The sequence below is a fragment of the Fringilla coelebs genome (assembly GCF_963513975.1).
Source record: "Fringilla coelebs genome assembly, chromosome: 5".
Lineage (NCBI taxonomy): Eukaryota > Metazoa > Chordata > Aves > Passeriformes > Fringillidae > Fringilla > Fringilla coelebs.
This window is the reverse complement of record NC_140033.1, coordinates 52815804-52839948: the sequence shown is the minus strand read 5'-3', so window position 1 is coordinate 52839948 and position 24145 is coordinate 52815804. Positions and strand designations below refer to the sequence as shown.

Sequence of the window (24145 nt, the reverse complement as noted above, 5' to 3'; positions counted from 1 at the left end):
AAGCTTTCTGAGATCATGTAAAACTGATTGATGCTTTTGGTCATTTCAGGTCATATTTCCCAAGCTTTTCTACTCTTTTAGGTTATTGGTGTTTGGGCCTGTTCATGAGGTAATCGACCATCAACAAGGCTAAATTAAAATTAATCACCCAGTTTTGATTTCTCAAAATACCTGTAGGAAAGCTGAATATCATTATGAACCCATTTCCCCATGCCAGTATTTTAACATAGAGTCGGATTCTGCAAAGGCTTTTATAGAAATGAGTATTTTGATCAAATTTGACTGAGATTACTTTTTTAAAATCATAAAATATATACAAATTATAAGTATAAATGAACATGAGAAGTCTCGATTACTGCATTTCTTGGGAGATGTATATACTACTTAGGATGATCCTGGATGCCTGAACTTGGCCCTGATGTAACTTGTGGGTTTTGTCTGCAGTAGTGTCTTGTTGTTTCTTTAAGAACTGTTTGATGACTGTAAATCAGTGTCCTCTGCACATGATGCACATCTTTGAGCTTTGAAGAAGTCCCCAGATCTTCAAGGATTTAACTCAGCCTTCCATTTTTCTTTTGCAGAACATCTAGTTAGCCACCTTAAGTCAGTGTTGTGTGATATTCTGTCCATATAATAGATTATTGGAGATACTCTGTGTTAATTAAAATGTCTGGAAAAAATGCTAACATTTTTTCTATTGTAAACGGTACGTAGAATTGTATATTAATTGACTAATTTAGAATGTCAGGATGCTTTTTCCAAGCCAACCTTGTATTAATAGCAGGAATCCTTTTGCTGATAAAATGTCTCCAATTACCACAGCTTGGGTTTTGTTGTACATTGAACAGAAGTCAACAAAACGAGTAAGAGAACCTGTCTAAATAAGGTACCATACTCATTAAAAACACAAAATTAATCATAGGATCAATGAAGAAGGCAATGGTACATCGAGTTTGTTTTTTTCTTCCCCTTTTTAATCATAGAACAAAATAATGTTCCCTGAAAGGATCGGAACTATTATGTGGCACTCAATTATAAGGAGGTGAATAGGTCCCCAAGATGCTGTTTTATCAAAGGGGCAAGCTGGTGTTTACATGATGGCTGTTTGATTAGAGACACCATCATTAAATCTGTGTGGCAGTGCTGCCCTGCAGCACAGACAGCGGGCAGGAGAGAGTCACCCTTCGAAACAAGGCAATGATTGCTGAGTCGTTATCAAGCTGAATGGCAAGCAGGAAGGCTGAACTTGCATGGATGTATTTGAAGGGACTTGGGAGATCTGCAAGTGGAAGAAGAGAGTGCATTTTACCAACTGTTTAATTATGATGTGTTCCTAAGTACACTTGACTAGAATGCTTTATTTGCATTAGAAAAATGAGTGTTACAAGATGCGTTTGAGTATGTGGAAGGTCACCTAAGGATGTTCAAACATGTATAAATACACACATTGTGTGCTTGTATGGAACTTCATAGATATGGAAGAATTCCCACTGCCATCTACTGGGCTGAGGCCAGCAGTGTTCTGCCCTATGGATGGGCTATAAACATCCAGTTTCTGGACAGTGACCTGTTTTCTGAGACTCTGCCTGTCAGTTCCTGGCACTTCCTTTCCCGCCTTGTCTCTCTCTCTCTGTGGACAATGAGCACATCCTCAGGTATCCCAGGGTGTCAAAGCACTGTTGAGGTCTAGATTGTGGTTAGAAACAAAATAGGCTGATCCTTGTTTCTCCTCCTTCTTCCTTTGGTGGCTTGGCATATTTCTGTCTTCACACATTTCAATTTTACTGAGTAGCACTTATGGAAGTGCTGAGAAAGGATGAGTGGAATTCAGCCTCCTGATGCAGAGAACAGCAAACCCCTACCAGCCCTATCCCATCCTGCTCAGGGACTTGCAAAGCAGGAAGCTCAGGCAGGAACAGAAAGGTACTTGATAAGCATCCTTGTTACTCCGTGCAGTGTGAGCTCAGCCTGGCTCCCATGGTTAAAGCCTAAAGCAGGATGTGAAAGGGAGGCTGGAAAAGAGAAGCCTCAGAGAAAGAGCTTTGCCTTTATAATTGACAAATAATGAGACAGAACTTCTTGACAGTATTTAGAGTCCTAAGAATTGTTGGGAGGAGAAGGAGGTCCCCACATAAGGGGACCATGGGACCTTGTTTTCATGTGTTTCTCTTTCCTTTTTCCTGAACAAATTCTGTATCCTTTATCTGATTATCACATCTGCACAAACAGCTGCATTTATTTTGCTGGTCTCTTTTTGAGATGTGATTTAACTGCATCTTGACTGTACAGTGTCTGGCATATGCAAGCCACGTGTCTCAGATATTGCCTTTCTTGCTGATCCTGTGAGTGCATCAAGGTTGGATTGATTGCCAGCTGTGTTCAAGGAATTGTCCTTTTTTCAACCAAGGTAGTAGTACAGACCATGCAGAGAGCTGGTGAGATGGCTTTGCTTCCCCACCAAGCAATGCAGTTTTATTGTCCGTGGCTTGGGAGGGTGGTAGATGTATGTTAAGTTGACAGTTTTACTGGGTTGCCTTTCAACCAAGGGGTAAATTAACATCAAACCTCTGCTCCTTTATTTAAGGTGACTCCTGAATATTTAGACGTATTTTCCCTTTTTTTTCAGCATAAAATCAAAATGTTATCTTTGCCCTTACAGCTTTTGCCATAATCTACATATAAATGAGGTGATAAAAAGTAAGGATTAAATAAATCTTTGCTAATACTTTTTGATTGGCTTAATCAATAATTAATCATCTCTTAGATGAGGCTGTAGCTTTTGGAGTAGATATAATTGGATTAACCGCTGAGCGGCCTTTGGAGCTTTGAAGAGATTAAAATGGCTGTAAATCCTGTAATTAAACTGCCACAAACAAAAGCAATAGTATTAGAATCAGTCAGCTATTTTTAAATGAATCAGCAAGTCCTTAACACACCCCTAGTAGTGGTATAGGCAGAGTCTGTTCTCTTAACTGATTTATTTCCTTCAACAAGATTAATATGTATAAAATCATTGTTTTAATTGCTTGGGCATATATTAGCCAGAATGGCAGGTGAAATTTTAGGAAGAACTGGCTGTAGGAGAACTCTGAGAAGAAAAGCTAGTTTGTGTATCCAAAACAGTGAACCTGCTCCTTGTCTTAAGCCTATTAGGCACTGACTTTTCATGGTGTCTTTAATTGGCTAAGTAGGTTTGGCCTACATGAATGAAGTCTTTATCTGTCCTGCTCTTCCCCTCCCACCGATTTGGGAAGGTTTTTTGTGCCTTTTTCTTCAAAACAGAGGGCTTTAGCAGGAATAACTTCCTTTTAGAGGCTCATTATGTACCAAAGCATATACTGTATGTGACTGTATTATACACATGGGAATTGATATGTGTGCACATGCTAATATGGATTCTTTCTTTCAATCCCTCACAGAGATGAGCTCATAAAGCCAATGGGAGTGCGGCCGGATGGGACAATGGCTCCTTTGGAGGAAGCAGTCAGCCAGTACCATACCAGCAAGCAAGAGAGCTCAGATTCAGACTAAGGCATTGCCTGCTTTATTCTCAATTCTCCTCTAATCCACACTTCTCCTTAGAGCCACATCTTTTATCCTCACATTAGCCAGCATAATTTTAACTGTTCTATTATTGGCATATTTAAATGATGGGTCCTGTGCTGTAATGTCTGAATTTTTATTATGTCTGTTTAGAGAACATATCAATTAATTAGTTTATGATCTTTATTAATTTAAAATTAAATGTGTTTCAAAAGGATAAAAAGTGAAAGCCTACAGTGTAAAATAAAGTCCACTTTCGTTTTCCAGAATCCTGTTTTCTGAACTCTGTAGGTTTTCCCATTCTTGATAACCTTTTGTATTGTCTTGCCAGTCTTCCTCTTTATGTAATTGTATTAATGAAGTGTGTTTACTTAATGACATTAGGAGCAGAGGGTGTTTAGACTTAGAAGTCTGATTGACCTTGTGAGGCTGCTTTAGCTGGTATTGAGCAGTGATTTCAAAGGTCCCGTTTTTGAAGTGCCCTGGGGTTTCTTACTGCTACAAACTTCTCTAGTTAAGCTGCTGCATAAGATTTTAACAATGTGTCAGTGACAGACTGCTTCTGAAACTGCCTTTAAATTGGGAAACGATGATGGATTTTTTATGTCTTTGCTCCCTCCCTGGTTAAGACCACACGAATATACCTCCTCCTCCCCTCTTTGGTTGAGTAAAAACATCCCTATTGAAAATGGCGTTCAAGAATTGCACTTAAGTGATGCCATGAATGGGAGGGGACTAGAGTGCATGTGCCAGTGTTTCACTGAATTGGGGCCTACTTTTGGAGATTAACTGCTATGCCCCACTTGAAGGGAAGTCAAACTAATCAACAAAGAAATATTTCCTCTTAGAGAGAACTTAGAAAGCAATGGAATAGAGATTGGGAGGGTGGAAAGGAGAAAAAAGCATCATTTTCAATTCTGTACTCTTTAAAAACAAAGATTAAAGTTTTAGGCATGCTGCACTGCTGTTGTTGCCTCTTTGCCTGCTCGGTTTCTTTCTGTTTTTCTCCCAGCATTAATTACATAAAGAATAATCCATGCCCTAGTTTTGAATCCGGTATTTTGTGCAGCTTAAACATGCCATTCACTGGGAATGTTTCAGAGGTTGGTGTTGGTTCTCCAGTTTGTCTTTGTTTCCTATGACTTGACACTGGTTCTCTGAACTGAGGAAGTTAGTGTTCAAAGACCCTGTAAAGGGGGATTTGGTATGAAAATGTGCAGTGGTTGCTTAGGTGAGGAGCTTCTACAGATGATCTTAGTCTTCCAAGAGAAGTGAAAAGAAAAAATAATGCACTGCTGTCCTCTCAGTGGTTCAGTTTGTGTTTCCAAAGGACACTGCCCAGACACAGCAATGTTTTTCTTGGTACATATGTAATATGTCATATCTCTTCTTTATGACTCCGAAAGTGGAAGGGACCAATTGTTCAAGAGCAAGAAATGTGCTTGGCTGCATCTAAGCTGGGTCTCAAAAATGTAATTCTGGGTTTAGCATCATGCACTGACTACTCTGAGCCCAGCACAGGTAAGTATTGTGTGCCCTACAGGTGCAAAGAATTTGTGATCCCTCTCCGAGGAGCAGAACTCCCCTGGCCCTGTAAATAAGGAACTGTCTTGTGTCAGCTGGGGCTGGGGAGGGAGTTATTTCAGTCATGGGCTTCTTGCCATTGAGCACTAAGTACAGAGCATGAAAAAGAGCAAAATCTCAATTGCTGCTTTACAAGCTGTAGAATACGCTCCTACAATTAGCTGGCTAAAGAGTTTAATAAAACAATAACGGCTCCAGGGACCTTGTTACAAGCAGTATAGCATGAGACTCTTGTGCTCTGCCTCCTGTCATTTGCCACACAGCGACAACATTTGCAATAAATAGTTCTGTTTGGTTTATCTTGGAAAACAGGTGCTAGTAGAAAGTTCTACAGACATGGATACTGCTTCAATTAAAAAGAAAAAAGTGAAGACCAAGCATGGGCCTGAATCCTCCAGCTCAAGAGTGGCTGTCATAGCTGGGTTTCCTGTAGTGCAGATAAAGGTAGATGAATGAACAACTTGCACTAGTGCAAGAGTAGCTCTTGTTCCAAGGGGATAGTTTGTAAAAAGGCTGCTGCTTTGGCTTTGGCTTATCTTTGCAATGTAACATAGGTCCAGCCTTAGCACTGGCTGGAGATCTGGGAATACGCTGGGATCAAGGTCCTTCAAATCAGCAATGCCTCTGCTTCCTTTTGTGCTTGCTGGTGTTTTCAGAGTAATGGAGCATGTGGTAGGATTTCTGTGGGATGAGGGTCTGGAGGAAATTGAGGTTAAAAAAAAGGAGCTTCCTGGAATTTTTTATGTACTGTGAAATATTGCTCCTTACTTTATTTTCAAAGTTGAACCTCCAAAACTGGAGGCTTGGGCAGCTGAGTCTTGCTTAAACTGGCAAACTGAGCAGTGTTGGGAAGTATTTCTAAGTGACATGTCTCATTCTAGTGGTGACCATAAAGGTGTTACCCACTGGGTTTTGAGGACACGTACCTTTCGCTCCCAAAAAGTCTTCCACAGTCAGTCCCAAACCCAAGATCTTGTTTTTCAGTCTTTACTTTGGCATCAATAGTCCAAAGCAACACAGTTCTCATTAAAGCTCATCAATTATTTGGAAGCTTTGCTTCCCTTTGTTTCCCATTAGAGTTATGAAACAAAAGATTATGGGAAATTGCTGCAATTTGTCAGAATACTTTGTTCTTTTGTAAAATAATCCATATTTGTTTAGATGTTTGTGAAAACTTCCTGGCAGGTATTCCCAAATGCTAATTGAAATTTCATGTGCCCCAAAAGTGGTTTTCAGGAAAAAGGGTCGTTTACAATCTGTTAAAAATGCTGTGATATAATTACCAGAACTTTGAATAAATTTGCCAAAGAGGAAAACCACATTAGCTTTGATGTTTTGAGTGTCCAACATTGCTGTATTGTGTGTGATTTTTTTAGCCTATATCTTGAGTTTTTCCAAGTACCTGAAAATCTGCAAAGGTTATAAAAAAAAACAACAACCAAAACCAAAACAAAACTAACCAGAACAACCCTAGTCAATAGCATATTTTTCTTACAGTTCTTCAAGTTGTAAATTTCCCCTACCTGGGTGAAAAATCTGTTGTCCAAGGTGGCTTTAAGGAAGAGAACATTACAATGAAGCTGTAGCATTAGTGGGTTGCTAAGCACCCTAGTCAGAAAGAGGAAAGTAAACCCCAAAGTACACAAGATCCCAAATCTCCTGAAGGAGCATTCCACAACATTGTACTTCAACTTATTACCACAAAACAGCTAATAAAATCCTGTGCTTTAATAAGGCTGGCTGTAAAAAGTCTCTTCCACTGTTCAAACAGTTAAGAGCCAGACTTTGCTGGTCTTTGAGCAACAAGTTAAACAGCTGCCAAGGTCAGATCCTTTTCTCATCAAGCATGGAAAAGCACTGATTCAGTAGCAGTGCAAAGATGTGGCTCACTTTTAGACAGGGAAAAAAAAAAGCTATTTAACCCTACAAAGGAAAATTCTTCTTGCGTTAACATCTTAGTTACTTGCGTGGATCTGGCCCTTATGGAAAGTGTCAGGGACCATTTGCTCTCCACGCAAAAGCTCTTGCTCATCCTGGAGTTGTTTCTCTCCAAAATACATGTCATTCTGGTGATGCAATATTTAGACCGGGAATTTTGTGGCAAATCGGTGTCCTTTTGGCTTTTCCATGTATTCTCCAGCTGCCTGGAAAGCAGCTCCCTCAGCACTGGAGGAAGAGCCCGGCAGGGAGGGCTGGAAGTCCTTCCCGAGAGGTGCCAGCCTGTGGGCAGCCGGGCCTGGGAGCCCATCCCGCCTTCCCCTGCTGCCGGGAGGGTGTGAGGTGAGGGAAAAGTGCTGACTGCAGTAAAGCTGAGTGTTTTTCAGGACTTCTCCTCTCACCGCAGCCATGCAGGTGAGTCCTGTTAATCCACGGCTTTTCCCTGTTGCTGTGGAAGGCAGTGCCTGCCCTGGGTGATTGCCCCCGGGTCAGGCCTCAGCGGCGCTGCGGGTGTTGCTGTCGTTCCCTCACTGGGAGGTGCCCGTGCTGTCCTCCCTGAGAGCAAGCCCCTCTTTCTGGCTCTGTGTGAGGGAGGAGGAGGGGGTCCCGCAGGGATGGACCAAACTAATTTCTTGGGAAGGAGGTAGGAGCAGCCCTGTCTTCTCTGTGCCGCATTGGAGCCACTTTCAATTCTGCCATGAGCCGGCTCTGAGGGCCAGGCTGACCCGCAGCGGTCTCTGGCCCGACTTGAGGACAGCGGATGCAGTCTGTCCGGTCCCCAAACCCCAAATCTGACCATTGCCACAAGCAGTCCTACAGCAGCACCACGCTGACAGCACAAGGGTCAGCTCAGCTCTCTGTCCTGGCTGGGAGTGACAGGTCCAACAGGACTAGGTAAGATCCTTGAGCATCCCGGCTTTCTCCAGAGCAGGCGAGAGCGCAGAGCGCTGAGCTGCTGATGTGCCTGGGAATCGATCCCTCCGACAGCATGCCAATCTCTGTGGGGTACCTAGGCAGGCTTTTAGAGGTTGGTGGGGAAGGAATTATTCAGACCACCCATCTTAGCTGGCTAAATTGCCCGGGTAGTCTCTTCTAACTCTTTTTCCAGTCACGGATGAGAGGGAGGACAATTCAGAGTAAGGCTCATTTGGGTGCGCTGAATGACCCTCTGCAGGAGCTTTGCTTTCCCTCCCTCGACCACAGAGGGAGCCTGGGGAGACCAGCTGGTTACATTTAACTGCTAAATTGGTTGCCAAAAGATGGGTGGTGAGAATTCCTTCCAGTTTCCCCTTTGCCCTGGACCACACTCTTCCCACAGCAGGATGCTTGCTTGCTCTCTCCTGCAAATTTGGAGATTGCTCAGTGCAGTGGGATACAGGCCCCCAGGAGCCACCACAAGACAAAGGCTGTATCACATCTCTTGGCAGGTACTGTATGAGGCTGTGTGCAGGATTTCATGGGCTTCCTGCTTAAACAGGTTCTTTAAAGCAGCTTTACTTTTGGGAGCCCGTTTAAAAACTTGCCTTGGTATAAGCCGTTTTACATACATTCTGAAATTTGAAAACCAAAGTGAAACCGCTAGCAAAAATTTGAACTAGAGAGAGAAAGATAACAGAAAAGACTTCTAAGTTCACTCCAAATTTTTTAACAAATGGAGAGGAAGGTGAAGCCATTCAAAATAAACCCTGCTGAGATTGCCCCTTCCTCTTTGCCTGATAAATCCATTACAAATTGAAAGAAAAGTAGGCAAGATTGTCAGGCTTCAGGACATCCATTAGCTGTCTTTTACATTTTAGAGCTTGCAACAGATGCTGACTGTGGGTGTTAGTCCTTGTCTAATCAAGAAGCCTAATTCTTCATTCTAGAAACTTAAAATACAAGTTTCAGCCAACAAGAATTCAAACCTGAACCTAAACTACCAGGATTCTCAGGCTTCACGATTATTTTATGCTCAAGAAGGGAGCTTGCCTGGTAAATCACAGTGCTGTGGCACATCACACTTCCAAAGGCATTAGAAAAAACCAGTAGTTTATTAGGGTCTTTTTTTCCTTTTTGAGAAGAGTCTAGTGACTGTATGGATTCCCTCCTGTTTTCTCAGTTCCCCAAACGTTCATAACACCCTGTTGGGGAGGAATAATTCCCATCCAAGTTGTAAAACACACTTATAAGTAGATGGGAAAAGCATGAACAGTGCTGTAAAGAAAACAAAACCGCCAGGAACAAGATCTTATTTTGCATGCTTCTCACTGTTGTATTTTTGTCCCAATTAGCATATTTTAAAGACAAGCCTTTTTAAAAAAAATTCTGCTATATGCCTGGACTGTTCTCAAGCTTTGAACTTTTCCATCCTTTCTATTGATTATGGCCAAGTGACCCATATTTAAAAAGCATTTACAATAAAATTATAGCACTTTCTTTTGTGCTGCCAGCTTTCCCAGTGAAAAGCTAAAATGTTTTAAAATTGTCACTTTTTGACAGAGGTAATGGCTGTAATATATTTAGTCTCTTCCCCCTTGTTGTGCTTAAAATGGCTATGCTAATAAAGGGCACAGCTGTCGATACTTTATGGCCTGCTGGGGGGAAGAGGGGGAACGAAGGCAAAAAACAGATTGACTGTGTGTCAACAAATGCAGCTGGGAAAGAAAAAAAGAAGCCCCTTGAAGGCCCCTGCAACTTAAAGTCCAAGATAAATGATGTTCCTATGCTTAAAAAAAAAAAAAAAATGGAGGTTGGAATTCAATAAAGGGGAACTGAAAAGGAAACTGCTTAAAACTGAAAGCCTTTTCTCTGCCTCTAGACAGCTTACAAGAGAAATGAGCAAAACTGACCACAGAAAGGGGGTGAGCAGCCAAGAAAGAAAACAAAAGCCTATCCTGGAAAATATATTGCATCAAAGAATTATCTGAAGTGCACTGCGGCCGGCGGGCGGAGCGCGTACAGTTTAGTGGAGATGCAACAACTTTTACACGCCGCCGCCTTTGGGGGAGAGGGCAGCTTTGTGCCAGGGAGGGAAAAGGGGAGCTGGAATTATTCATATCAAAGCAGCAAGACTGGGACACAAGGGCAGCGAGGTGATGGTGGATGTCCTTCCCTGGGGAGCTGGGCTGGGCTGTCCCCATGACTTGCGCTCAGCCAGTAAGTCCCAGCTTGGGGCCACTCCTGAGGCAGGGAGAGAGCAACAGCAGGGCTGGAAGGGGTGCAAGGATGGGCAGCTGGAATTGATGCAGTGAGGAAATGGCAATATTGGGTGCAAACCTGCAAGAATCAGGCGGTTTTCATTCCCCAGGTCATGAGGCAGCTGGTTTGCGTGGAGGCAAACTCCTAACAAAGTAACAAGTGGCAGGGAGCCATTTGTTCATTGTCATTTCTTGGACAGTTATAGAAGATGAGGACAGTTTTTCCTTGCCTAAGGCAAAACGCCTCTGTAAGCGTGGCTTGTGTTTATCAGAGGTGTCCTGAGAGCATGGCCGGGCTGCACCAGTGCTGCCAGAGCTGCTGTATTCACCTTCTGAGAACCAGGGTCCAGGCATTCCCCCTGCCTGTTCTGGACCTGGCAAAAGGCTTCCTGGAAAATAAACCCTTGGCAGCAGGTGAGGCCAGGAGGGCTGGTGAGCCTGCAAATAACCTCTGCTTCTGCAGTGGTAGGAGATGCAGTGCGTGGTGCGATATCCTGCTTTGAGGAACTGTCTACTCTTCTCTTTCACTTTCCCACTTCTGTCATCCTTTACTCCCACCACTTTTTAAAATTTAATTCAAGGCCTTTTTTTCCTGGTGTGTTGTTCCCATTCAAGAAGGTCTGGAAAAAGTAGTCAAATGGGAAAAAAGAGTTATCTGTTTTCTCAGTTCCTCAATTTTTGCATGTGTGTATGTATTCCCTTTAACCTCTGCAAATTCTGTAAAAATGGGAGGAAGGAAAAATAAGTAACTGAAGACAAGGCAAAATTGAAAAAAATCCTGAAGTTAAATGGAGCAGTCATGTCAAATTTTTACTAAAGCAGCAGGACATTAAAATGGCATAGAAAGTTCTCATTTCCTTCCGTAATTGTTTGAAAGAGTTTTAAAAGGCCATAAATTTTACTATTCTTGCTAGATTTCACATGGTAAAACTCTTGTACCATTAGAGATCAATGCCTCCCAGTGATGCTGTGTTTCTGGGATGACCAGTTTGGCTTTTGTTTTCTCCAGAGAATAGTGGAATTTGGTATGGCTGATGTACTATATCCACAGTTTTTCAGTTTTTTCAGGAAAAACTGAAAGGTTGCTGTGCCCAAGGACAGAAGAGTTAAGAGGATTCCCCCACCCATGACTGGGACTGATTTTGGGAAACAAACCTTGCCTGTGACAGTGACTCATTGTGCTTCTTTGTTGTTGACAGGTGGGAAAAAATGGAGAAAAAGAAGAGAGAAATACCTGAACTTTGCGTGTGGGGTACGACAGCTGTGTTCACTGGTGTGGGTTGGGGTGATTCTACAGGCAAAGGTAACCCTGCAGCTCAGCTAAAAGTGGGAACACATGAGCTCTGCTGGACTAAGAGGTCATGTTATGGGAAGTAACGCTCAAGTTGGTGAGGCACATGTAGTATGACTGTAAAATAACTCAGCAGTATCTGAGCTGGAGCTGCTGTTGGAAAACATTCTCCAAAGGAAAATGTCAAACATGGTTCTGTAAGGCCTGTACCTATGATTTGGGAAACAACCTGAAGGGGCTGGAGATCTCACAGAGCTGGTGTGTGAGGGTCAAAGCCAACAAGTCCCTGCACAGGGAGAGTGTGAAAGTGCCACTTGCCATGGAGAGATTAATCCCTCCGTGCAGAGAGAGACCATGGCCGTGACCAGCTCCCTGCCCATAATCCATGGATCTGTAGAGGCCTGGAAAACCCAAGGAGGTGACTTACAATTGTGGTGCTCAGCACACTCAGGGGAAGGCTGAGAGGAGGCTGTGTGGGAGCCAGAGCAGATGGGTTTTTGTAGCTTTTTCTTTGCCGACCAGCACAATTTTCCAGGGGAGATGCAAGCCTGGGATAATGGCTTTTGAGCTCACAGACTTGCTTTGTTTGATTATAATTTGCAGACTGTTTAATAGGGGCCTGGAGACCCCAAGAACCACCAAGAGCCAGAGGCTGTCAACCACCAAATATCTCTGTAGGAAGAAGGTATGTAAAACCTTCATTTATTTAATGGAGCTGAAAACTGCTCAAAATAGTATTTCATGTGCATAATTGGGCATTGAAGGGATAGACTGTGAGCTCTGGTGGCCTTTGCTGTCATCTGAAGCTCTTTGGTTGGTCAACTCACTTTTGAACCTGGGCAGCCCTGCCTGCTGCTGCCATTGGTGTTCCATATCCTGTGAGGGGTCTGGAGACCCTCAAAATATCTGTGCTTTTGACCAGAGACTTCTAATGCAGGTTTTCATTTTAAAGCCTTTCATATATGGTGTCTTCCATGGTCCTTCAAAATAAATATCTCAGCAAGCAGCAGATGAAACTTTGCCTCTTGTTTTTGATATTTATTTATAATTTCAGGCACCTTTGGATGTTGTCCTAATTTCTGGGTCTGTCAGTTTTAGTGGTTAAGGTTGTCAGTATATTGTTTCTCAGACAGAGCCTGACCTTTGGGACTGGCGTTAGTTCTCTTATTTTCAACCCACATGGTGTGTGGGTGCCTCTGTCTCCCTCTAGGCTCTGCTGCTCTCTGCTGGTCTCCTTCCGCTGCACGTGGGTTTCTCAGAGGGATCAAGTCACCTAAAATGTAACTAAAGGAGCCAGGGACAGGGGATAGAAGGGTTCAAGCATGCCCTTTGCCTTTATAAAATGGGAAAAAGGGTTTAGGATCAAGCTGGTACCTTAAGTGCTATCAGGACCTGGGCACAGATTTGTAGAATATGGGTTTTGCTTATTCTTGTGCGCAGGGGCAGAGGGTGTTTTTCAACAGTTAATTTGATAATTCTTTCATCCTTCTAATAACACCAGCACTGTGTGGAGGCACATGGGTGTTCCCATCCTGTGTACCTTCTGGTAGTTTTAAACCTTCTAGCCAGTTTAAATGCATCTGTCAGCACAGTGAGGATGTCAGAGATACATCAACCCCACATTTAATAAAAATCTGTGCCCTAGAAGAAAAGAGAGGTGCAAAATAGGCCCCCTCGAAGGGAAAGGCTCCAGTACATGCTTGCAGTTTGCTGGAGAATTTCCCATGCAAATACCCCAGCTCAGCCAGCCCCCAGGTCCCCCATAAGACAAACATCTGCAGGAGGCTGGATGTTAACCCTTCCAACACACCACTCTACTTCCTCCCTGCTCCTTTTCATCACCCTTCTCTCCCACAAAGACAGTCACTGGCTTTACCTTGCCAGATGTTGTTTAGATATGAGTTTAGAGATGCTTAGAGGACACCTGGGGGGATGTGTTAGAGCTCAGGGCTGCATCTAAGGCAGGCATCTCCTGGCTTCTTTGCTCTAGAAAGCAGGTCAGCCCACTGGGAGACCTGTCTTGGGAGGAACTACTCATCCTCCAAGACTTCCTATTTCTACACTGGCTCCAGAGCAACCTGCAGCAGATCACAGACCTGTTTTTCTGACAATCAAACCCCCTAGTTCAATTTTAATACTGCCTCTAACTCTGGTAGTTAAGTCCCCAGGCCTGCTCCCAGCAGATGTTTTTCCAGGTGAACAAGAAGGACTGTTCTGCCCCGCTGCAAACCCTGAGCTGCCTGGCGAGGTGTGAGGCGCTGCAAGCAAGGAGCCCAGGGTGACTGTGGCACCCTTGCCATGGTCACCCCGTGTTTCCAGCTGGGAAGTGAGCTCCCATACACAGGAACCTGAGAGATACACACATGCATGCGCACGTGGGCGCCCAGGTATATTTTTAGCTCTGCTGCCAGCCCCTCAGAGCGAGATATGAGATGGCTGAGAGGGATTTGGTCCAGACTTGTGTCTCTGCCACAAAGTCAGGCTGTGAATCAATGCTGGGCAGGCTCTTCCACCCTCAGCTTGCCCTTAGATGGGGACAGAGCAGCTGCAGGAGCTGCAGCATGCAGTTCTGAAAATACCTTCTTCTTGCAGACCCTCGTGTCGCCCCAAAGGAATCTGAGGAGATTACCAAGGGAGGATGTTACAGTGCAGGATCCAACAACTGTGAGAGGATTTAATCCAAACATTTGAAGAAGTCAGCCTGTTGGATCCTCACAGGAGAGACATTGGTGCAAAGCCCTTGCTGGGTCTCTGATGCTCAGAAATCTTCCTAACAGTCCCCATGTCATGAGTGTTTTGGTGAGGAACTGTACAAAAATACAAAAAGTATGTTATGCAATAAGGTGTTTGAGGTCACAGGGGAGACCTTGCAAAATATAGCCATGAGGCATTTGTCTGTAAAAAAACCCCAAATTAAGAAAAAAAATGTAGCTTCTTTCAGCTGAAACCTAAACTTTGTGCTAAGTTAAATCTCCCCAGCCCTGGGCTGATCCCTCTAGCCCCTCCAGGGTTTTCAATGCATCCAACAATGAAAGTGAAATCCAATCCCATCCAATTAGAGGAAAATGAATGGCTCATCTACAATAAATGGGCTCTGAATAACAATAAGCCAACAAGAGAGCAATGAACTGGAGACAGAGTACAATCTTCCTGAATGTTAATCGACAACTAACTCCACAAGCTTCTTAGAGGTGGAAAGAATTGGAGGAAAATAGATTAGGGAGGCTTTAGAGCACATTGCCTTTTAACTGCTTAGGCTCTCATTTTTACCTAAATACAAGAATGTTTCTAATGCTGCCTTTTGCAGGGTGAAGGGGGTGTGTGTGTGTGTGATGGGGTGTTTGTTCTCAAAGTTAAATGTTTTCAATTAATTTATAATTTGACATGGTAGGTCCTACTGTATTATTTTATTGTCTCACTTATTCAGAAGGCCCTTTTTAAAATGGTAGAAGCCTTGGAAAGCCTTGGTAGCTTTCTGTAGATCAGAGGAATGGGGCTGAATGAATCCAGGAGTTAGCCTGAGACTGAAAAGACGCTGGAGAGGTGAAAGGATAAGGAAAACCCTGCAGTTCAGTGGTTGAAGTGCTTTCTGTACCCCCAGCTCTCCCGGTGCTGCTCGTTGGGATGTCCTAGACACCTTTTCACCCTGTCAAGGCCTGAAACACCTGCAGAGCAGCTCAGCTGCTGCTTTCCACCACACTCAGCCCCACAAGTACTTTTTGTAAAGACATGAAAGATGCCAGGTGTCCTGACCCATCACTAAGAAGCTGCCACAGCTATGCAGGCTCCATATCCCAGTCAACAAGGTCTCAACCAGCTGAGCTGTGTTGCCTATCCTCTCTACTCAGCCTATTAAATCTCTAATAACCTCTGGGTTTTCATCCCTTCCAGACAGGCGGAGAGCTTATTTAGCTTGCCCAACACCACCGTCCCCTCCTGCTTGCCCTCCTCCACAGGAGCCAGCTCAAAGGCTATGGAGACCAGGTGAGAGAAGACTCACCTCACTGCAGGCTGGGCACCCAGCTCAGCTATAGGGGTAGACGGTTGATCCTCTGGAAAGCAAAGTTCCTCAGCACTAGTGCTGCCACAAAAGATGGTGTGGAGAGTTCAATGCAGAAAACAGAACAGAGTCACTTTTAAGGTGAATGATATTTTAAGTTGTAGCTTTATAATTTATTCAATTAGCAGGGTTTCATGTGTTGCATTCTTTATGACAAAGGTCCTCCCAGAAGCAGCTCCTAATTTGCCGTCTAAAAAGCTGGCAAGCAGGTCCATAGGAAACCAAACTCTGTCCTTTCTCTGCAAGATGGGAACAAAGAGAGAAGCCATATCCCCTTTTCCCTCTCCCGATCTGCTGTACAAGCAAAGGGTCACTTATATTCTTTCAGAGCCGTAAGAATTTGACAGCCATATAGGTAAGCTATTAAGTAATATGCATGCAGAGCTAAAGGGGATTTGGAAAAGATAATTATTAATTTGTAAATTAAATTACAATTTTGTCTCAGCGGCATTAAAATAAATGTCCAAAGACCATTGTCTGCTTGAACAAAGAAAGAAAAGGAGCTGCTAGAAGCAGTTTACACAGCTCAGATATGAGGGGTTGTGTGTGTAAATAAGACCAGGGTTGGTACTCAGCATGAGAACACATTTGCTGCAGTGTGCCAGGCATGCTCTGGCCAGCACTTGGGAATAACAACACACCCTGCTAAAGCTTAGCATAGAGAGCAAGAGATGCCAAGGGGAATTTCAGATTTCACAAATGCATTTTTTCTAAAAACTGACTTTAACTGTGAGACAGGACAAGGCAGTGGCTGACAAAAACACCTGGGTTTGGCCATTTTGGGCCAAAATACTGTTCCCTTCCTTTTCAGCATCCTCAAAGCACCATCATTCTTCCCCCCTATTGCCTCATTCCTTCAGCAGTAAACACAGAGCTTTTGATGGAGTCTCCCACCTTGTTTTGTTTCTTGGCTTTGGCTGCCACTAACTGCAAAAGTGAATCTTTGGTTTGTTGGGGATTTTCAATGCAAGAGGATTCTTCTGCAAGTCCTGGGAAAAGTTAGGAGTGCTTTACTCCCCAGATAAGTTGCAATATAACATTTAGGCCAGGCCCAGGCAGCTTAGGAAGCATTAAAAACCTTAGCACTTCAGCCTTATTGTGCAAAATTGCATGGCTTTATGCTCATTGTATGACCAACAGGGTAGATTGTTGTTCTGTAAAACTAGATTAGGGTAACTCAGTTTACCCCCATGAGCAGCATCTGTTCCTCATGATTGTGCCTGTTGGGACAGGGATACTGCTTATGTAACAACTGCTGCTCATTGTGGGGTGTCACACTGAAGCTACAAGGTAAGGACAACTCTGATGAAAAAAAGCAATAATCTGTGAGAGTTTCAGAGCAGTCATTATCATTTAGAAGAGCAATATCCTGTGAAAACAAATTCCCTTTTCATAGGTGCTCATCACATTTTCATTTTTTGGCTGAACCAGGTCCACTTGCTCCTGTGACTATAATACCTCCAAAGCATGGTGGCCCGAGGGCTGATGTCCATTTTCTTTTGGCACTGGACTGCCTCTCCCATGAGGATCTGCACCAGGAGCTCAGAGGAGGCTCCTGCTGCTTCTTCACACAGTGGGTAGCTGAGATGCCCAGTGGATGGACAGCCTTCTCTCAGCCTGGAGTGCTTCCCCACTGGTGACTTCAATATCAGCCCTGGGTAAGGATGGCTGTGGTTTGGAGACTGAAGGCTGTCCCCATCTCCCTGTGACCTCTGAGTGGCAGCCTGGCCTGCAGCAAGCTGGCTGTGACATTGGCAGAAAAGCACTTAGCACTGGCTTACAGCATAAAGCTTAGCCTTGCTGGGATACTGAGAGAGCTCTGTGCTGAGATCTGTGCTCATGGGATTGAGGTTCCCTGTCATATTTGTATTCCCAACCTGCTGAAGAGGCTGATGCCCGGAGCAGAAAGTAAGGCCAGCACTGCCCTGGCACTCTCACAGGGCTGCTCCCCCTGGAACAAAGCGCTGTTTGAGACCAGCTTGGGCGGCCCATGGCTCCCTATGGGGATCTTGTCCATTTCAGAGAAAAATCTGGCAAATTTTGCCTTTTCTGTCTTGACATTTGTGACTGTTCCCACATCAGGAGGGGTAAGTCGGGGACAGAAGGAGTCAGGTCCTGCAGCTCCCAGCGCAGTGCTAAGGCCAGACACCTTTTTCTTGGTAAGATTTATGGATGTTGCATAATTTGTAGATTAATAATTAATAACTAACTCCTCCTATGTGAGCCCCCTTTTGCTTTCCTCTGTTGTTGACTTGGAAATCAATCTGGGTGAAAAAGCATTTTAAATAAGTTAAAAATTGTACTTGGGTAGCTCTTGGAAGAGATGGATGCTCAGATGATTTTTCTAATACTGACATAAACACTTTTACTGACACCAGGAATACCAGTAGTCTGAAAGGGAGTGCTTACTGAGAAGCATATTGCTTACTAAGTAATACTTAGAAAGAAAAGAATCTGTTTTAGAACAACACTGGTCTGGATGGAGGCTTTCTGTGCTGAACTGCATTGTACACATGGGAACAAAAATGGCCTAATGAGCATGGGAGATACTGCTCTACCATGAAAGCAGTTGTACCTGTCATGGCATCTATGCCCAGGAAAGGGTAGGGTTTGACATTTCTAACTTGAGTTATCCCTCTGAAAAATGGAAGCAAATTTCTGTCTCTGATTCCCAGAGGGCTTTACAAAGGGAGCCAAGGCTCAGGCCAGAGATGTTCCTTTGGGCTGAGGTGTAAAACAGTTCTTGCAGTGCCCAGCTTCTTTTTTTAACTTCAGGCACTCATCATCTCCCACATTTATCCTACAAACCCATGCTGTTTAGATTCAGATTTATTGCTGATACTGTCTTTCAAAGTCTCTTGGTAAACCTATCTGCAATCAGCTCACATTTATTTGCGTGACTGACTCTATCAGTAGTGGCAGACACTTATTCCCTTGGATCTTGGAGGGGAGTTCAGCATCTATATCCAGTGTGTCCATCCCCTCCCAAAATTCAGAAATACCATAATGCTGTAACACTCCTACAGCACCACCATCAGCAGGAAGTTCAATCTCAGCTTTTCTAACATGTAGCTCTCTGCTGCATCTTTATCAGCTGTAGCACTGAAGGAACATCTCAGATCTTCATGTGCACCTTTTCTCTGCTCAGCTTGCCTGAAAAGAGAGATTTTAGAATATATTTTTTCTGATGCAGCCAGGATTTAGTCTGCAAGCTGCTGCTGCCCCCTCCACTTTCTGAGGTGTTGCAGGCCTGCTACCTCCTTGGAGGCTGCCAGAGCATAGCACAATTCATTTGAATTTGAATGAAGTACTGAACTTTATTTTAAGGCCTAAAATTCAAATCAGAATGTGATGAGCGCACGCCTGGAGGATGTGCGTTTTTAAAAGAGCCTCTGAGCTCTTTTTTAGAGCTGTCCGTGCTCCCATCTCTCTGGTTTTATCATGTGGAAAGCAAATACTGAAAAACCCCCAAACCTCTGCATTAAAACATTTTCCAAAACATGGACCTCACTGAGAGATTTTCACTGGCATTTTTCTCTGACAGGGAAAAAGTGACTCCTTACACAATATATCCTTGTTTCTTTTTCATCAGAATAAAATTTTGGTTAACTCAGAGAGGCTACCCTAAATATTGAAGGTTTAAGAAAAAAAAATTTTAAAAAGGGGGAACCCTCCTCAACTCCCTCCCATCCCCCGTCCCCCCCCCCCCCAGTAAAGTTTAATCCCAACTAAGATTTTAACAACTTGGGCAGAGCTATGTTATTTTGGAAACGCAGTCAAAACTGAAAATTTTCCCAAAGTGTGCTGTAGGAAAATGGCTGCCACATTCAGTGGGTGACAAAAAATCCTCAATAGCTCATTAGATAGAGAGAAAAACAACCAGTCTGTTCCTGGAGTTTTCCAGGGCTCCAAATTGGCAAGACTCACCAGGTAATCCTTTTTCAGCAGAGGTATGCAGAGAAACTATCAAGGCAATCCAAGAATAATAAAAGCATTAATTATAGGCTTTGTCCCCCTACAGAACACACGGACTTTAATGCCTCTTGCAGGGATTTATCACACATGAAAATGTAGTATATTTTTACTGCTCCTTCTTGCTCTTTTACTCATCAAATACTGGAGTTTTCCAAACATGATGCTCTCAAAGGCTAAATCCTTAGCTGGTAGAAAATGGGATCATGCAGCTTATTCCCTCTGCAGCTATACTGATTTGCACTGGCTGCAGATCAGTCCTGTTATATTACCTAGGCACAGAGTAGAGTTGCTTTAATTCTTTATTCTTGTTTGATTTCAATTTCAAAAATAAAACTGTGTTACAAAGTACACGTTTACAAGTGAGTCAAAGCCCATTACATGGAAGCTATTTAATTGTAAGCAGGTTAGATCAGCTTTCCTATGATAACATCTGATATTGGTGTCTCTTTCTTATTCAGGCTTAAAACTTCTCTTGCAAAATCTCCTTGTATTCCTTTGAACTCCCCTGGGAGATTAAAAAAAAAAACCCTCCAGTTAACACTCCCTCATTTCATTTTTAAAGGTCATGCTTAGAGCTGGCAGTTGTTATAGGAGCTGTCCTCCGTAAAGAAAAGTCTTAACTAGCCAGGCACAGACTTAACCTCAACATGGAAAAACTAACATTGTCACTAGGATATGGAGAAACCATGGTGAAGAGCTAGCAACAGCCAGGCCACGGCAGAATGAGCAGTCGGCATCTGCTCGGTGGGCCTTTATCATGCAGTGTTGTATGTACGATTCAAAATGCACAGGACGATTGTTGAAATGATGTAGACAAATTGACTCAAATTAGTTTAGCATGGGCCATGCAAAGTTTAAGCTTGTTGAGCCCAGACACATAGCAACAGCTCCGCGAGGCCTCGCGCTCGCGGCGCAAGCACACAACGGGCACCGCAGCCCGCATTCCCGGTGTTTGCTTTTGTGCCTGCCTGCCTCTTTTCTTTCCATTTTGCCTGCCTTGAGACAGTCTTGGCAGAAGCAAACCCTGCTGAAGACTATGCTAGCACTGATAATTTTATAGAAGTACTTGTGAGCTTTAATGTCATTTTATACTTCCTTAATCTTTTGACTGTTACTTAATGACAAACAAATCCCCGAAGAACTGGGGAGGTGGGGGGAAGATTAAAAGGATTTTGAGATTGTACTCTCTGCTTTCAGTCAAACTGTCCCAAATCCTGCCAACACAATTCTCCAGTGCCCTATGACACTCCTCCCCAGACCACCAGGAGTGAGTTTCTTATTGTATTTACAGTAATCTAATTACAACAGTTCTTCAATTCAAAGCCAGCTTTGGTATACAGACTTTAGCAAGAACTCTCCTCTAGTGCAGATTGCAAACTTTAATCTTTTAAACTAACACAGAACACCCCCTTCCTCCCAAAAAAAATTCTGAAATGCCTGTGTAAGCTAGTAAAATGTATTCCCCCTCCCACACCCACCAACACTTTGCTCATCTTTTTGTTAAGTTTCTTTTGTGCGAATTAACTGCCTAAGGTAATAATAGAGTTCCTGAGAGATAATATTCTGCAAGGTTATAAAATGATGATAAAAGCAGGTTGCCTGCCTGAAAATTCCCTTAAAAAAAGATATTTCTCTAAATATGTTTCGTTACCTTAATTTTTTTAACTTCTCTCTGTTCTTTGTAGTTAAAGAAGCAGCTTTGTAGAAAAAAAATAGACTGAACATTTTACTTTAAATAGTCTCGGCTTCAAATTGTCATTACTCAAAGCCATTTGATGCAAATCTTGAAGCTGATTAACTTTATTTAGAAGAAACAGAGGACAAAAGTAGATGGAATTTGTACATAATAAAAATGTCAAGAAATGAAGACAGAAAAGATTATTTTACATGAAGCAAAATACAAAATAAAGTACATCCACAATGAATTAGCAAATCTGGACATTCTTAGTGTGCCACTGGAGCCATCTAGCTCCATACACAAGTATTGCACTGTTCACTTTCAGTTCCATCACAGGTTTTCCACTTCGGCCTTTTACAGTAACACTGGGTTTACCAAGACATATCTTTGGCAAGTTCGAGGCAGCTTTTCTCTTTTTCCTGTCTGGCATTTGACTTTGTGGGTTGTGCTCGTGTACAGTCTAACCTGAAGCTTGCTAAAGTTAATGAAATGTTCACTCCCCAAAAGATTAGAAATAATTTTAGTCTCCCTCATTACTGTGTTCTTTTGAGGATATACAGAGGGCAGAAATAACATATTTTCACGTTACATTTCCGAGTATTTCAAATACTCAGTTTGTCCTTCAGAGTCTGTCTGGTTTCTGTGAGATCCATCTATCATTTTGCTTTCTAGTATATATATTATCACCAGGCCTTGTCATATCAAAATTGTTTTAATATTTAATTCCTTTGTTGAGATTCATTGCTCTGCAAGTGGAAATCAGCTGGCCAGTCAAACCTCAGCTATTTCCTACTGTTTTCTGTGAATCTTGAAAAACTAGAAACACAATAGTATCTTTTCTGGTCTCGCATTCGCTCTTGAAAAACTACTTCTAAAGCATCTTTATGCTGTTTCCCTCCAAGAAAACTGTCCATGGCAATGCTTGATAAATAATGCACTTATTTAGCTTGTAAAATTTTTGGATTTCTATATACTCTGCTTAATCCAAAGAACTCAGAATAATGAAATACCTTAGAAAAGTTCATATGAAAGAGCAAGAAAGAGTAGCTGCATGAAAACCTCCCAGCTTCCATCAGTGTCTTGTAAATGACAGATTGTACATAGTAGTTAATTTCTGTGAGGTCTAAATTAAATTTCCATCTCTGAGATAATAGAGCTAATCCTCACAGTCCACTAATTAATCAGGTTGGACAATGTACAGGAAATATTCTGACCCTTATAAAAACAAAGTTCCTTACCAGTTTGGGAGATATTCTCATGTGAGAGACTCAGGGTCCTCCAATGAAAGGAAAATGTTGCGTTGCTGCAGTGGAAAGTATGAAGCAGGAATCCCAAAGTGTATGGAGGCCATCTGCTGGCACTAAAGAATATGACCCTCCATCCACCTTGAAGATGGACGTGGAGGGTCAGATTTCATTTTTCATATTGGCCTGAGCCACTCATGTTATCCCATATCTAAACTCACATCAACAGAAGAAGAATTAAATTAAGATTCTGTAAGCTCTCCTTTAAGAGGTATCTCTGTGCTTCAGCACTACATTTTTCTAATGTAGTATGTCATCAGGGCTTGGTGATTTAGGAATAAAAGGCATCTCTGTTTGCAGTTTTGCTGAATATCATGTTTAGATGTAATCCTCATGTAAGTTTATTAGACCATTGTTTCATGTGTAGTGCTGCATGGAAAGGGTTCTGCCAGCAAAGCCGGGTTTAGCCCAGGGAGTTGATCTCTCTGAGTTTGTGGCCCTTATTGCAGCAGTGCAAGGCACAACCTTTCCAAATTTGACAGAGACCTACAAACTCACAGGACCTGAAAAATACCAAATATCAAATGAGTTTAGCTTGCCCTTGCATGCCTTCTGCCTCCTGAGCTGTTAAGACTTACAGGCAACTCATTCTCTCTTTCAATAGCAATACTCCAAACACTGTAAGATGTCAGTGTGGATGGAACAGTTGGCATGGGAACCTTCCCAAAGAGGAAGGTGTGTGAATTGATCTGTAAGAAATGGGACTGACTTAGGCGGTTTTGCCTGGAAATGCTAGGGTGAATTCAGAGTGTGGTTGTAGTTTATAATCAGAATTATCATGTTGTCATTTCATAATCAACAAGTAGTCAGAACGTTCCTTTCTACATGCTTGAATAATTTTCTTGGGTCTAGGCATGAAGAAAGGGCACGAGCTCCATCATACTCCTCATAATGCACAGTGGATATGATACATTATATTTTTTCCAAGGATTATCCATTCTTGTGAGCCTTTCCCCATTCCACAGTTTTTCTTAGAAAGATGTTTTCTCTTTCTTTCTTTTTTACTCTAGGCACTTCATGTTGTTAGAGAGGACCCAGAGCCAAGCAAGCTGAGACTGCTGTCGTTATTTAGTGCTCAAACTCTAAACCAGGGTCAGAGCTAACAGTGTAACTAATGATGGGAAGTGGAGGAAGTGGTTAATGAGGGGTCAGCAAAGGGATACGACTAATGAAGGGAAAAGGACTACAGAACTGCAAAGTCACTGAGTGCAGTGCGTGACAGATAAAAACTCTCTAAGTCCTTGTAACCCCAAGCCAACAGCCATGTTTTCTCCCTCCCACTCCTCATCCTCCTAGCACAGCAAGAATTTCCAAATCACCCATGGCAGGACCTGGCAAAGGTGCAGCTCCCGCTGCTGGAGTTCAGGCTGACCGCACACACACACACCTCTGACACCCAGCCTCTCCCTGCTCCACAGGGAGCTCAACAGAGAGTTGTACTGGAAAGTCCCCTAAGCAAGGACAACAATCCCATCAATTCCTTCCCTCAAGAAAAAGTGTTTTGTTAACAGTCTTCTACAGACTGTTAACTGCATTACAGGAGTGAGTGCAGTACAGTGCTTTAAAATGTAAGTAATTAATTATGCTGCCATCACC

At 43.0% G+C, this 24145-nt stretch overlaps 1 protein-coding gene across 2 annotated transcripts in view; it reads left to right on the top strand.

Annotated features, from left to right (window-relative positions):
- RIC8B (RIC8 guanine nucleotide exchange factor B) overlaps positions 1–4426 on the top strand; it is a 32046-nt gene extending 27620 nt beyond the window's left edge. For both annotated transcript variants that reach the window (XM_084206306.1, XM_084206307.1), the window contains one exon: positions 3420–4426. In XM_084206306.1, coding sequence (XP_084062432.1) covers positions 3420–3531 — 112 coding nt within the window. In that variant the 3' untranslated portion in view covers positions 3532–4426. The remainder of the gene's footprint in view (positions 1–3419) is intronic.
- The last annotated feature ends 19719 nt before the right edge of the window (positions 4427–24145 follow it).